General features: G+C 34.5%; 1 protein-coding gene across 1 annotated transcript; it reads left to right on the top strand.

The window, feature by feature from the left end:
* The first annotated feature begins 987 nt into the window (after positions 1 to 987).
* LOC116129278 (mitochondrial arginine transporter BAC2) lies at positions 988 to 6685 on the top strand. Its single transcript, XM_031415022.1, has 8 exons — positions 988 to 1104; positions 1220 to 1256; positions 1707 to 1805; positions 1877 to 1952; positions 2455 to 2550; positions 4361 to 4877; positions 5598 to 5733; positions 6259 to 6685. The coding sequence occupies exons 2-8, from the start codon at positions 1227 to 1229 to the stop codon at positions 6451 to 6453; spliced, it is 1149 nt and encodes a 382-aa protein (XP_031270882.1). The 5' UTR covers positions 988 to 1104; positions 1220 to 1226; the 3' UTR covers positions 6454 to 6685.
* Positions 6686 to 14872: the final 8187 nt, after the last annotated feature.

The raw sequence follows: 14872 nt of genomic DNA on the forward strand, positions 1-14872 counted from the left end.
CTTTTGGATAATTTTAATTTTGATGGTTCTTTAAACTTTAGTCAAATTGATTTATTTGGTATTATTTTAAAAAATTATTGATAAGGATAGTAACTTTGTTTACGTAGCATTATGGTTCATATAATTTAATTTAAAATAATATTTTAATGATGTTTTTTATAGTAAAAAAGTTAAATTCTTTCAAATTATAAAAAATCAAATATAGTAATTTGAAATTTAAAATAATATTTTAGTGATTTTTTAATAAAAATTAGGGTTCGTTTGGTTCATTATTCTGATACTTTTTAGAATAATATTTTGAAAAAAAAATTAAATTGGACGGGTATTACGATGTATGATTTAAAAATTAACAAAAATACCCTGTATGTTTGTTTATTTCTAAACGCCCCTATAATAAAATATTAAAAGTTAACAAAAACACTTCCAAGCCACCCATTAGATACGAACAGCCAGCCACCACCGCCGAAGGGTTGTTAAGATGTTTTTGCAATTTCTAAAAAAAATATGTAAAGGTGTTTAATTAAATTAACAAATTTAGGGAGATTAAAAGAAATTAAATAATATAAAATAATATTTTGATAATAAATCAATTTTATTATTAAAATACTAATAATAATATTCTCAAGAGTGTAACAAAGGAAGCCTAAAGATTCTTTTCAAATTATTAAAAAAAAAAATCAAATAATTTGAAGATGCTAGTTTTTAGGAGTAAATAAGAGAAAAAAAAAAGTCAAAATATTTGAATTAAAGGTGTTTCGAAGTGCTTTTATGACTTTGAAATAATTAAAATGTTATTTTGTATTTTTGTTTATTTTATAGTTTGTGATTGAAGAGGTTGGGTAAATTCATTTTCATCCCGAAGAATCTAAAAGTAACAATGTGGTCCCTAAGACCGACGTAAGACTTTAATTCCCGTTTGCCGATGGCTGTAAGGATTTCTTTAATGCAAACAAAACTTTAAACTTTATTAATCCGAATGCAGGTATTTAATCAAAAGAGTAAAGACCTATTAAAAGCTTCGTTTGCTTGATTTTTCTTGATTTTCTGAAATCGGAGACGGGAAAGTTAGGGATACGAAATCTGTGATAAAGCTTTTTGAAGATAGTGGGTCGTGTGTGTTTCAGCTTTAAAATGGTTGCCTCCCTCAGGCATTCTGCACTTTTCATAAGTTTTTGATTGGTGCATCATCTCATTCTAACGTTGGTCCTTCTACTTCTAGAGCTCTCATGGATTCCTCAATTTTCCATGCTTTACAGGTGCTTTATTGTTTTAATTTACTTTTTCTTCCTTTTACTCTGAATATTGATGATTGCTATTTCATGATAAGGCAATATAAGTTGTTGAAGAATTAGACTTAATAGACGCCCAATAATTTTTAAAGTTTGGAGTTAGACTACTGCACATTGAGTGAGCTTCCCCCCGAACCCTGTATCAAGCTTAAAACTATTTTATGAAGTGCTAAGATTCTGAAATTGTACATGTAGATTAGGTTGTTTTACAGGGGAATAAAACCCAGCAAAAATGACCCTTTTTGCAATATAGAAAAGTGTATGCTTGTTGATATTACTCGATTCTGATTCAAGCTATTAGATTTTTGAAAGCTGAGCACAGTGAGAACCACTCCATGTTTTATGATTGATTTATGTGTATATGTGTCTATATATATATTATTCTTTTTGATAGAAGGGGTGATCGTTATGTTACAGGAGCGGTTGTTTGCAAGTCATGCCGTTGCTAGCGTTGGTTCAGTGGCTTTAGCCACCGCTGTGTCTTACCCCCTTGACACTATTAAATTACTTATTCAGGTAAGTTTGTTTGTTATTTCTATGAAATCAAAATCTACAAGTATGTTACTTTTTTCTGTTGTTGAAAGTAGGTTGGTTCAAGCTCCAGCAAACAATTAACAGCAACTCAGGCTTTGCATAGACTGCAAACTCTATCAGGATATTCTGGTAACTCCCTTATTTGTTATTTATTTTTGTTTGCTTTTGCTGCATATATGAAGAGAAAAGAAGCCAAGTGAAACTGATTTTATTGTTTATTAGGTATTTCTATAGCTTTTCAGTGATTTTTGGAACCATAGTGTTTTGTTAAAAAATTATTCTTACTTGGGTAATATATCTATTGCATTGAAAGGGTTGATGCTGTAAGTTTTTCATTTGTTTAGATTTTCATGGTGGGAGACTAAGTGCTTATGTGGATTTAATTCCTTTTAGAGGAAAGAAATCTGAAAAGAAAAACTTTGAATTGAACCAAAGACAGTTAGAGGCCTGAAAGTGAGTTATAATTGCTATAATCATGTTGCTGCAGCCTCTATTCACTCTTGCTTTCAGATGAATTCTATATCTGTGCATTTGTAAGATTTTTTCATCTTAATTTATAAAGATTTCTCTAATTCCCAATATGTAGTTTTGAAATATTAAATAATATCTTCTTCAATAATAAACAATGTAGGTTTGTACAGTGGTTTTGGGTGGTTGACTTTCGGAAGAATTTTTGGTGTGGGAACCCGCTTTGGAGTCTATGAAATTTTGACTGCATTTTACAAAGGTATTTTTTTTTTTTATTTCGTTGCCATTATTTCTTTTTAATGGATATTTGTTATAAAATTTGTCTCTATGCTTAAGATTACATGTATATTGTGTGCCCCTCATCATGGTTGAAAATTGACAAGCATAAGAACCTTATAGATTTTATTGTTATAGACTATCATAGTTGGGTGCTGTCTCATTAAGATAAATGAAATCATGTTAGCTTGTGAATTTTCTCATCTTCCTTCCAAGATTGTACTATTACATAGAATATGGCAACAGAAGGGAGGGAATGAAGAGGTCTTTGAAAACTTTTTGCTAGTTTTAAACATATAATGCATTGTAAGTTTGATCTTAAGAATAAACAATTATATAAGCAATAAAGAGATCAGGGATACAGAAAACAAACATAATGGCTTTTACATTTTTTGACAACTTTAGCAAATGTCCATGCCTTGGAAGTCAAATATTCATTCATATGTCTGTTGTGATTGCCATAACTCTTTAGGATACTTGAGCTTTGGACCAAAGTGTTCACTTGGAGCTCTATGGCAGGGCATAATGCAAATTGAAGTTGTCCCTGGAGGATACATTGGAAAAATATATTAAAAGATGGATTTAGAAGGCTTTAGAAGATATTGATGGTAGACTATACCGTGCCTTGCTAGTAGTGTTGAAATAGTGAATGAAACTGTTGCCAATATATTACTCATGTATAAAGAATATAAAAGTTTCATTGACACTGGTACGACCCATACTATAGTGTTTTAGTTTAAATAACAACCCATTTGTTCCAGCTAAAGCAGTTAAAACGGTGCTGGAAAATGTTTTAAATGTGTTATGATTTAGCTTGCACCTAAGTTTAATTCTGTGGGCTACATACTTTCCCTGAAAGTTAACAAGCTAGTTTTGGTTCTTGAAAATTAATTTATTTTGGATAATTTAAAATGAATTTTGTATTCATTACATTGAGATTTTGTAAACTGGAGTTTTGTTGTAATGATTGCATTACTTAGAGATAAAAGGCAATGCATTTATTGATGGAATCAAGTAAAAGGCAGTTGATGCTCTAAGAAATTTTGTTTTCATTTTATGCTGCAAGGACAATAATTAACTTAATTACCTTGTATTGGCTGTACTTTTTTTATTGGATTGGTAACATAAAGGTATGGATTACTGTAAAAAAGCAAATGATGGATTAGATATATAGACTATCATGGATCTGTGTAGAAACAATAAACTAAAAAAGAAAGATCACCACACCTTGAACCACCCTAAAAACATAATCAGAGCTATTAAGTTAGTTATTAGTGTCTATTTTGGTATCAGAATCAAGACCTCTAACCAAGTTCAGCGTTAGCTGACTTTTGAAATTGGTTCACCATATTTTCTAGTATAAGTAGTTCTCTTCCATAGAGTACAGGACTAGATTGCTCAAGCAACTACTTTTCGTTGAGAACTTGTATGAACATCTAGGTGACTATTGTCTCTTGCTCCTGGAGAGCTAACAGTCGTTTACTAAACTTAAGAGTCTTCCTTTAGGTTTATTGAAGTATCTTTTCTTGGTAAATTTAGCAACACTTAATTTCAAGGAGACCTCTACCCCTAACACTCAAGTGGAAGCCCACTATGAGTATGATCGACCTAAAAATGAGTGTGATTACCTGCTGTTCTTTGTTTATTACCAGTAACACAACGGGCCCACTCAGAATTAGCAGATATTCCGGCATTTCTTCCTGTAATAGTTAAAATTGAATTTGGGTTTGGGCTTCACGCTATTCTATAGCTTTCAACCCATTATGTGTTGGTAAAAATTGGTTTTGTGGCAGATGGTCGAGAAGACAATTATGTTTATGTCTCTGAAGCCCTAATGGCTGGAATGGCAGCTGGAGCTGCAGAATCCCTCATAAGCTCTCCATTTGAACTTATGAAAGTTAGGGCGCAAGTGTCCTCTGCCTCTCGAGTTCAAAGCTCTTCATCTGTTGCAGAAAATAGAACTGTTGCACTTTTTACGGGAAGATTACTTCATGGACATACTCCTGATTTGAAGGCACTGAACCACTCTGCTGGCCTTTTGTCTATATTGACTACCAAGCATCCGAATTTGATTGGGGCCTTACAAGAATACCCTTGGATGATGACTGGATCTGGGAGGCCGCCGTCAGTATGTAATGTCAGGAGACCATCTGACATTGTCTCTTTGGAAGGATGGGGTGCATTTTGGAGAGGTCTAAGGCCTGGAGTTGTTCGAGATTCTGTTTTTGGTGGCATATTCTTTTCTAGTTGGCAATTCCTGCACCAAGCAATGCTTGACTGGAAAGCTGTTGGGATGCATCCCGAACCCAGGTTTCAAAATATATCATTAGTTGGCTCTGTTAGGAGATTCTAACTGCAGAATCTTCCCTTTTTCTGTTTTTTGATTCTTTTTTTTTTTATATTATTGTCATCATATAAATACTCTTATTCAGTTCAGTTTAGTTGGGAACAAAGTTCCATTAGCAAATCTTTAGCAAGATATTTTTGGTGAGGCTTTGGATTTTAAGCAATTTTAAGGCGTTTACTTCTTCTTAATAAGTATTAACTTGCATGCCCTTTACTTTAGGGTGATTCTTTGGCATAGTTTCGTTCAAATTTATCATTGGTTTTTGGGTGTTCTGTTGGTAAATAATAAAAACATCCTTGGAGCATGAGATTCAGCCCCTATAAAAATTCATCTGGTTTTGCTGCTGGATGTCCTTCTTCTTTTGGTCGTGAATTTCTTTTGTAACTGTTTGTGCTGGTTCCTGGAAGAAATTTCATATATGAGCTGCACTTCATGTCTGCTAGCATAGTGAGACTTGCTGGTGTTGGGGAAGTTTGACTGAGCCACTTTCACTGTGTCTATATGTTAGATTAATTATTGTGTTGATATAAAACACTTGCATAGCATTATGAAAACTGAATCAATCTTGTGATTTCAGTTATTATCTGATGCTTTAATTAATTATGGTAGCTTTAAAAGGTCATGATTGTAGCTCTTTTTTCCTTTTTACTCCCTAATTTTGAAGTGCCCTTGCTTTCCCTTAGGTCTGATGAAGAAATTGGTCCTCTTTCTCCTTTAGCTGTTAGTCTCGCTGCTGGATTTTCTGGTACAGTTGCTGCTGCTGCATCTCATGGTTTTGACACTGCAAAATGCCGATCACAGTGTATTGTGGTGCCCAAGGTATGTTACTTGTCGCAGGCAGAATGTCTTTGTCCTAAACTTGTTTATTTACTACTGGAAATTTTTTTCCTTCCACATAGTATTATCCTTTTGGCTGAACATTTATTATTATATCTCACTGCTTATGATTGCATGAGCACTTAATGAACCCACTGCATGAAATTATCAGTAAATGTTTCTGCGTTTAGAAATTAGTATCGGCAGGAATGCACTGTTCTTTCATGTGATTCATGCATCCTCTTAGTGAGAAGAGTTGTGTCGGTAGACTGTGTTACTTGTGTAAGATGGTTCTGGGTCAGCATTGCTTTTCTTCCTGGTGTATATTTGTTGGATTTAATGTTCGTACGAATATGGTTTAACATTTAATTGATTTGTTCTAAATTATTTATTTGGATCTAAATTTGTTCACTTAAAATTTTAGTGCTTGTATAGCTTTCAAGAATGGAAAAATGAAGTTGAAATAGGTAAAAGATTCATCTTGGTTCCAGGTGCATTTAATGTTATAATGATATTGTTTGATGGCAGTATATTTCCATGGAGAGGAAGATGCTAAAATGGAACCGACCCGGGAAGAGATTTGAGAGATATACAGGGATCCATCCTTCAGATAGGAATTTGTTATTGCGGGGCATTTGGTTCCGGATGGCACGGAGTGGGCTTGCATCATTTGTGATTGTGGGTAGTTATTTCTTAGCCCTTGATCATCTCATACCTAGTTGAATAACTTGGCAGAGGAGGTTTGTGACAGCCATTTTATTCATTTCTATGCGGGGTGGCTCAGGGTTCATTTCCGGTAGCAAGACAAACTGACTGTAATAGGGCTTCAGTCTCTTTAAGAATTAAATGAAGTAGAAAAGGTCGAAAACTAACTCAAAAGTCATACAATTTTTTTGGATGTATGTAACTCAAGATAAAGTTTTGTAATAATAATCTATCAGGATCTGTTTTTCAATTTCTGTGTCATGGGATTAATAATGAATGAAAGCAAACGTAATTTGTGAACCTTTCTTGTTTGGAGAATTACCAGATATTTGGATGTCAAACCTCATGGGCGTCACTTGATAAACCCTATTTACAATATTAGGGTTTTGCCAAACTCAAAGGGAACTAAAATATTTCGATGAGCAAATGACATGTTCTCATCCAACGATTAGCAAAATTCAAGATTCCACCGTTTCATTTATTTTAGATTCTCACCTTAAAGTAATAGAAAATTGTTTAATGAAACGTCGGATAAGGTTTTCATTTTGCACTTCTCAACCAAATTAAAGTAATAGAAAATTGTTTAATGAAACGGTCGGATAAGGTTTTCATTTTGCACTTCCCAACCAAATTGCCTTGAATATTTTTTTCTCTGAACTAGCCTCATTGGGCTCACCTGTCAGCCTATTGTCGACCGATTTGCGACGAATCCAACTGGATTCTTTGTCAAAACCGATGGAATTCATCACCTCAAGTTCGATTGCATAGCCTTCTTGCCTCATTGATTGCATTTTTAGCCGAATTTGACCTTTTTTCGCAAATTTTCCCAACCACGAGCGTTCCCATCTCCAGTCCGATTTGGTCGAAATCTAGCATTGTTGGCCTTCCCCATCACCACCACAAGAACCCCCGACGTCCCACCATCAAAACCCCACCCTTTTCCCCCTAACTACACACGCCATTCGCCAGCCACAGCAGCAGCGTTATACGACTGTTCTTTGCCGGATTTGGGCGGCGACAACCCCTCCCACCACCACCCTTGATTCATCGGCTTCTCCTCTACAAAATCCCCATCCCTTTATGACCACGGCAGCCCACTGTTCACTATCCGCCACTCAACCTAGGGTTTTTGCGTTTTGTTGAAATTGGTTGTTAATGGTTGGATTTTTGATGAAATTGAAGCTTGAGTTTTGGTTGATTGATTATTTGGAGTGTTTTTGCTTTTGATTATAGTTGGAGAATCCAACCAATCGCCACTGATCACCCTCCTAACTTCACTTGCCCACCACCTGTCTATTGTTTTGCCTCAACCAACCAAGACACCCACTTCACCAAACGCACGCCACAGCCAACGCGTGCCTGCCTTTTACGCACAGTAGTAGGCAACCCCCCATTTTCTGTGTTGATGTCAATGGCGGTTTGTTGGTTGACCACGGTGGTAGATTTTGTTGATTTTTGTTTTCCATTTATTTTAATTTTTTATAGATTAAAAAGGGTAGATTTTAAAAAAAAAAAAAAAAAAAAAAAAAGGCCGGATGGTGATGGTGGCTAGGTGGCGGTGGCAACAATGGCTGGGTGGCAGTAATGGCAGTAGTGGTGGTGGTGGTGGTGGTAGTGGCTGTGGTTGTGGTTGTGGTTGTGGCTGAGTGGTTGGAGATGGAGATGCACCGAAGGTTGAAGAAAAGAGTGTTATTGAAATAAATTTGAAATTAAGATGATTATTTTTCTAATTTTACTAATTTAGGGGTTAAAAAGTAATTATAATTTATTTATTAAGGATAGTATGATTACAGTACCCTCTATATCTATGTTAGAACTAAAAATCGATACAGTATGTTAAGATAAGAATCTAGGATAAATAAAACCGTCGAAAACTTGCCATTCCGCCAACCTTTGGGTGGGAACATGTCATTTACTCTGTTTGATTGACAAAATTGGAAATGAAATGAACCAACCAGGGGATGTCATAAACCCAAACCTAACCAAAACAAATTAAATCGGTTCCATTTCTCAGTTTAGACAGATACGCATAAAAGAGAAGAAAAAATGTGTTCTTGATTATATCAATAATTTCTTAAAGGATTAAAGGTTATGTATTAATTATATGAAGCATTATTTTAAAATAAAATAAAGCTTAAAAGACCAATAAATTATACACAAAATTGCAGGAAATTAAAAGTTTGAGCTTTTAACTTCCAAATACAGGATCAAAATAGTGCAGAAAAAATAATTTAGAGAAAGAGAGAATATTGGATATTTTTAACTGATTAAATAAGTAGCAGAAACTCACCTATTTATAGGTGATTACATACTCAACAGATCATCAACAAGAACTTAAAAAAACTCCTATATATATGGCACTACTCCATAACTTATGAAAATGCAGTAATAACTCCCTAATAATCTGCAGTTACAGACTTGTTTAACTATGACTCAGCAACTTATTCAACTTTGACTCAGCAGAAAAGAAAACACAGAGTGCTGAATATAAAAAACAGAGTTTGAGTTTAAATTAAATTCCAACAGCCTCCTTTAAACACAAACTCTCAGAGTTACACATCCCCATCATCTTCTTCAATTTGTAAAAGACCTCAGTTTTCAGTGACTTTGTGAAAATGTCGGCAATCTGATCTTCGGACTTGCAAAACTCCATTACTATTTCTTTTCTTTTGACAAGTTCATGTATGTAGTGAAATTTGATATCTATGTGCTTACTTCTCCTGTGAAACACTGGATCTTTAGTTAGAGAAATAGCTGACTTGTTATCACAGAAAATCTTCGTAGGAGTTAATTGTTCTTGATTCAGCTCATCCAATATCCTTCGTAACCAAACAGACTGACATGCAGTGGAGGTCGCTGCCACGTACTCTGCTTCAGCAGTAGAAAGTGCAATAACATGTTTCTTTGATGACCAAGAAATTACTCATGAGCCCATGTGAAACACAAAACCAGAAGTACTTCTTCTATCTTCAACATCACCTGCCTAATCATTATCGGTATACCCAACAAGATTATAGTCATTAGCATATTTATTAAATATACCATCACTTTGAGTACCTTTTATGTATCGCAAAATTCGTTTTGCAGCTTGTAAATGAACTTGGCTATTTGTCTCCATATACCGACTAATAATACCAACTCCAAATGCGATATCGGGTCTAGTAGAAGTCAAATAACGTAGACTACCTACTAAACTCCAAAAATAAGTTGGATTGACAAGTTCGCCATTGCCATGTTTGTTCAAATGCAGCCTTGCTTCCATAGGAGTCTTGATAGGATTACATGATTCCATCTTGAACCTCTTTAGAATATCTGCTGCATATTTCTTCTGTGAGATGAATATCCCATCATTAATTTGCATAACTTGAAGACCAAGAAAATAAGACATAAGCCCCAGATCAGTCATTTCAAACAAATCATCCACTTACAAACACACAATAAGCATACTTCCATGTGAGTTGGATTTGATGTAAAGTGTAGGTTCATAAGGACACTTAAGAAAGCCATTTTCTTGGAAATATGAGTCGATACGAGTGTACCAAGCCCTCAGCACCTATTTTAATCCATATAACGCTTTCTTTAGCCTAAGAATCTTATCTTCATGACCTTGCTTCGCATAACCAACAGGTTGATCTACAAAGACTTCTTCTTCAAGCTGTCCGTTAAGAAACGCTGACTTCACCTCCATTTGATGTATTTGCCATTTCTTCTGGGCAGCTAAGGCAATCACCATGTGAATGGTATCAAGTCAAGCTACGGGTGCAAAAACTTCATAATAATCAGTACCTAGCTTTTGTTTGTATCCTTTCACAACCAACCTAGCCTTCAACCGATCCACTTGACCATCTGGTTTATACTTGATCTTGTACACCCACTTGACGCCAATCGATTTCTTTCCCTTAGGAAATGAAGTTAGCTCCCAAGTGTCATTCTTCTCTATTGAATGAATTTCTTCATCCATAGCTTGAATCCATCCATCATCTTGTGCTGCTTCTTCAAACGTAAGAGGACAACAATCTGCAAACAATGCAAAATTTACAAGTTCCTCATCAGAGACATCATTATCATTGGTTATAACATAATCCTGTAAACGTGCTGGCATAACACGTCAATGTGATGAACTACGAACTACTGCATCATGACTCGAAGAATTATAGCATATTGTATTGCTTGAATCCTGCAATGCCATTTCGGCTTGTGTATCACCAACTGATTCTTCATTCCAAGTTATCCCCAGCTGTTTTTTCTCTTCAGTTGTCCAATCCCAGGCTTCGGCTTCACCGAATTCTACATCCTTGCTCACAGTGACTTCACATGTTTTTGGATTAAACAATTTGTAACCTTTAGTTCTATCACTATAACCAATGAAAATGCATTTTTCACTTTTACCATCAAACTTTTTTCTCTTCTCAGCTGGTACATGGGCATAAGCAACACTCCCAAATACTCGAAGAAGTTCAACATTTGGTTTATGATTGCCATGCCTCCTCAGGTGTCTTATCAAGAACACTTTTTGTAGGACACCTTCAAAATATAAACAGCACAAGACATAGCTTCTGCCCAAAACACTTTGGGTAAATTTTTTCTTTTTAACATGCTACGTGCCATTTCAACAATTGTTCAATTCTTCCTCTCAGAAATCCCATTCTGTTGAGGTGAATAGGTCGCTGTAAGCTGATGTTTAATTCCATGATTTTTGCAAAAATTAGAAAATTCATTAGAGGTGTACTCTCCTCCTTTATCTGTACGTAGCTTCTTCAAACTACAACCACTGCATAGGCCTTGAAGTCTTAGAATATTTCAAACGTTTCAGACTTCTGCTTCAAGAAATAGACCCAAGTTTTCCTGCTGTAATCATCAATGAAAGTAAGAAAATACCTATTACCTCCATGTGATACCGTCTCCATAGGTCCGCAAATATTTGAATGCACAAGCTCTAACTGCTACACTGCTCTTCGTGACTTTCCCACTGGAAAAGAATCTATATGTTGCTTGCCAAGGATACAACCTTCACACAATTGGTTAAAATTTTCCAACAAAGGTAGCCCAGTAACCATTTTTTTCTTGCCAATACCCTTAAACCGTTAAAGTTCAGATGACCGAAACGGAAATGCCAAAGCCAATTTGTATCCTTAGCAATAGCATTAAATGAACAAATCATTTTAGTTTGTAAAGGTAAGGGAAACATGCGATTTTTAGTCATCTTAACCTTAGCAACAAGTTCTTTTCTTTGGTTCTCAATAGTACAAATTAGGGGTGTTCGGTTCCGAGTACTCTGCATTTTTTGAAGGAACCGGAACCGATGATTCCTTGAAATTTGGAACCAGAATCAGAACTGACGGTTCCAGTTGCTACGTACCCAGAACCTGTAACAACGGTTCCAATTCCGGTTCTGGGTACCCTGTAATATTACATGACCCCCCAAAAGTTTTTAAAATGGCAAAAAAACTCTTAAAAACTTACAAATACCCCCCCACCTGGAACTTGTTAACAAAAATAAAATTACAAATTATAAATTTAAAATTACAAACTCCATTACTTTGTAAAGGTAGATTCTCAAAAATCAAACAAACTTACTTTAAATGTTATGAAATATAAATAAATGTATTCACATTACTTTTTCTACAAAAGTTTTTATTAACCCCCGTAATCTTTAATTTTATTTTATATTAGTCTTGGTTCCTGGTTCCGGTTCCTAACTATAAGAACCGGAATCGAAACCGCACAGTAACGGTTCCAAAAATTTGGAACCAGAACCTACCTGTTCACGGTTGGTTCTGGGTAGGAACCAGAACCAAACCCCGGGCACCTGCTGGTTCCGGTTCCAACTGGTTCTTTTGAACACCCCTAGTACAAATCCCTTTGTCAATGATGATTTTAAGTCCATTTTTAGAGAGTTGTCCCATACTCAATAAGTTCCAATGTAAGTTAGGAACATAAAAAACATAAGAGATATGTTCATGTGAACCATCTTTCAAGCGTATAAGAACTTTACCTTTGCCCATGATTGGAACTTTAGCCTCGTTTCCAAAGTTTACTTCACCACATGCCGGCTCGTCTAAACAGGAAAATAGCTCCTTATTTCCACACATGTGGTTGCTGCACCCGGTGTCCAAATACCACTCGTCAAGATGTTCTTCTTCGGAAACACTGCAAGCTAACAACAAAGTTTCTTCCTTTTGTTCCTCATCTTCAGCATGGTTAGCATAGTTTTCAGGTTCAGAAGTTTTTTTTTGACAATTTAACTCTACACTGTGATCGATAATGTCCATACTTCTTACATCGAAAACACTTAATTTTGGATTTATCATACCTTCCTTTTCCAGAATTTTGCTTATCATTGGCTATGCTTTTGTCACCTTTGAAGCCTTTTGCTTTACCTTGACCGATACTTTTCCACCGTTGGAACTACCTGTTTCAGACAAAATCACCTTGGTTTGAAAGGCTTGATCTACAGATATTGCACTCCTTTGATTCATTCTATGTTCATGGGAACATAATGAACCCATCAAAACTTCCATTGTCATGGTTGAAAGATCCCTTCCTTCTTCAATTGCAGCAACAACATAATCAAAACGTCATGATCTTTTCAATAACACGTAATTCATCCAATCTTTCACTGTTAGCCCGTAATTGATTGACAACAGATTGAACTAGGGAAAAATATTCAAATATAGTTTCAGAAACATTCAGAGAGAGATTTGAATTCTCCTCGTAAAGTTTGCAACCTTACACTTTTCACCTTCTCACCACCTTTGAAGGACTTATGCAACAAATCCCACGCCTCCTTAGTCGTAGTTGCAATCAAGATTTTTTCAAAGACAACCTTGTCCACAGCTTGGTAGAGAAAAAATAAGGCCTTCTTGTCCTATCTATTTTCTCTCGAACTTTCTTTTTGGGCTTGAGTTAGAGTTGCAGTTGCATTTTGATCTACTGGCTCTGCGTATGCAAGTTCAATGATCTCGGACCGCTCCTGAAAGCCAAACAACGCCTTCATCTGGATGCACCATTGATAAAAAAAAATTCCGCTAAACCTCGGAAGTTGAGGTTGAATTGATCCATTCATTGTTGTAACTTGCTTACAAGCAATCTAAGAAACACAACTTAGAACAACAAGAAACCTGGATAACCTGGATTAGCTGGCTCTGATACCAATTGCAGGAAATTAAAAGTTTGAGCTTTTAACTTCCAAATACATGATTAAAATAGTGCAGAAAAAATAATGTAGAGAAAGAGAGAATATTTGATATTTTTAACTGATTAAATAAATAGCAGAAACTCACCTATTTATAGGTGATTACAGACTCAACATATCATCAACAAGAACTTAAAAAACTCCTATATATATGGCACTACTCCATGACTTACGAAAATGCAGTAATAACTCCCTAATAATCTGCAGCATAGTTACAGACTTGTTCAACTTTGACTCAGTAGAAAAGAAAAAACAGAGTGCTGAATATAAAAAACAGAGTTTGAGTTTAAATTAAATTCCATACAAAATTTATGTATCAAACTCTCTTAAGTCTTAAATACATATTAGACAACATATTTTTTTGTAAGGGAATAATGCAATGCCGTTAAATTATATTAACACAAATACCACCTTACTTGGTAATAATGTGGTGTTTTACATGGATGCCCATTAAAAAAAAAAAAAAGAATTCCAATAATCCAATAAAGAGGAAAAAAAAAAAAAAAAAAAGCTTATCCTGAAAATATTCTAAGTCTAAATTTTTAGACTTAATTAATACGAAAATCTTTATAGAACCAAACTAAACCACACAAATTTACTTCGGTTTTTCGATTTTCAGGTATTTTTCATATCCTGTATATTATACCATTTTTGAATTCAATTCTTGAATCAACTATGAGTTAATTTATAATTCAAAGTAGACTATTTTTATTATTATTATTTTCTTAAGATTTTGATTAAGACTATAAGTCTATAACCACTAAACAAGAATATATACATATACAGTAAAACCTCTCTCTAGTGATACTTTATATAGGAATAAACTATACATAATCATAAAAAATTATATTCTTAATTTGGAATAGTTATAAATAAGAATAAACTCTATATTGTAATAAGTTATAATTTTTCTAATTCATGTCTTAAGAAAAGTTTCCTCCACATAGTAATAATTATCTGTATATTGCAAAAAATATTTATGTTATGTTACATTAAATGTTTAAGATAAAATAAAATATTTATCTAAAATTGTTTGAGATAATGATTAATGCTTCAAAGTTGTTACTATATCTTTTAACTTGCAGATAGATTACTCACTAGCATGAACATCTTCTTGTTGAAACCAAATATTTCTAGTTTCTTAAGTATGTTTAGAGCTTCTTGACATAAAATTTTTTGTATTTTCGTACTATCATCCTCATAATTATTTCCTTTATCTTATTGTCTAATTGTAACAATGAT

This window comes from Pistacia vera, unplaced genomic scaffold, assembly GCF_008641045.1.
Source record: "Pistacia vera cultivar Batoury unplaced genomic scaffold, PisVer_v2 Contig210, whole genome shotgun sequence".
Taxonomy (NCBI): Eukaryota; Viridiplantae; Streptophyta; class Magnoliopsida; order Sapindales; family Anacardiaceae; genus Pistacia; species Pistacia vera.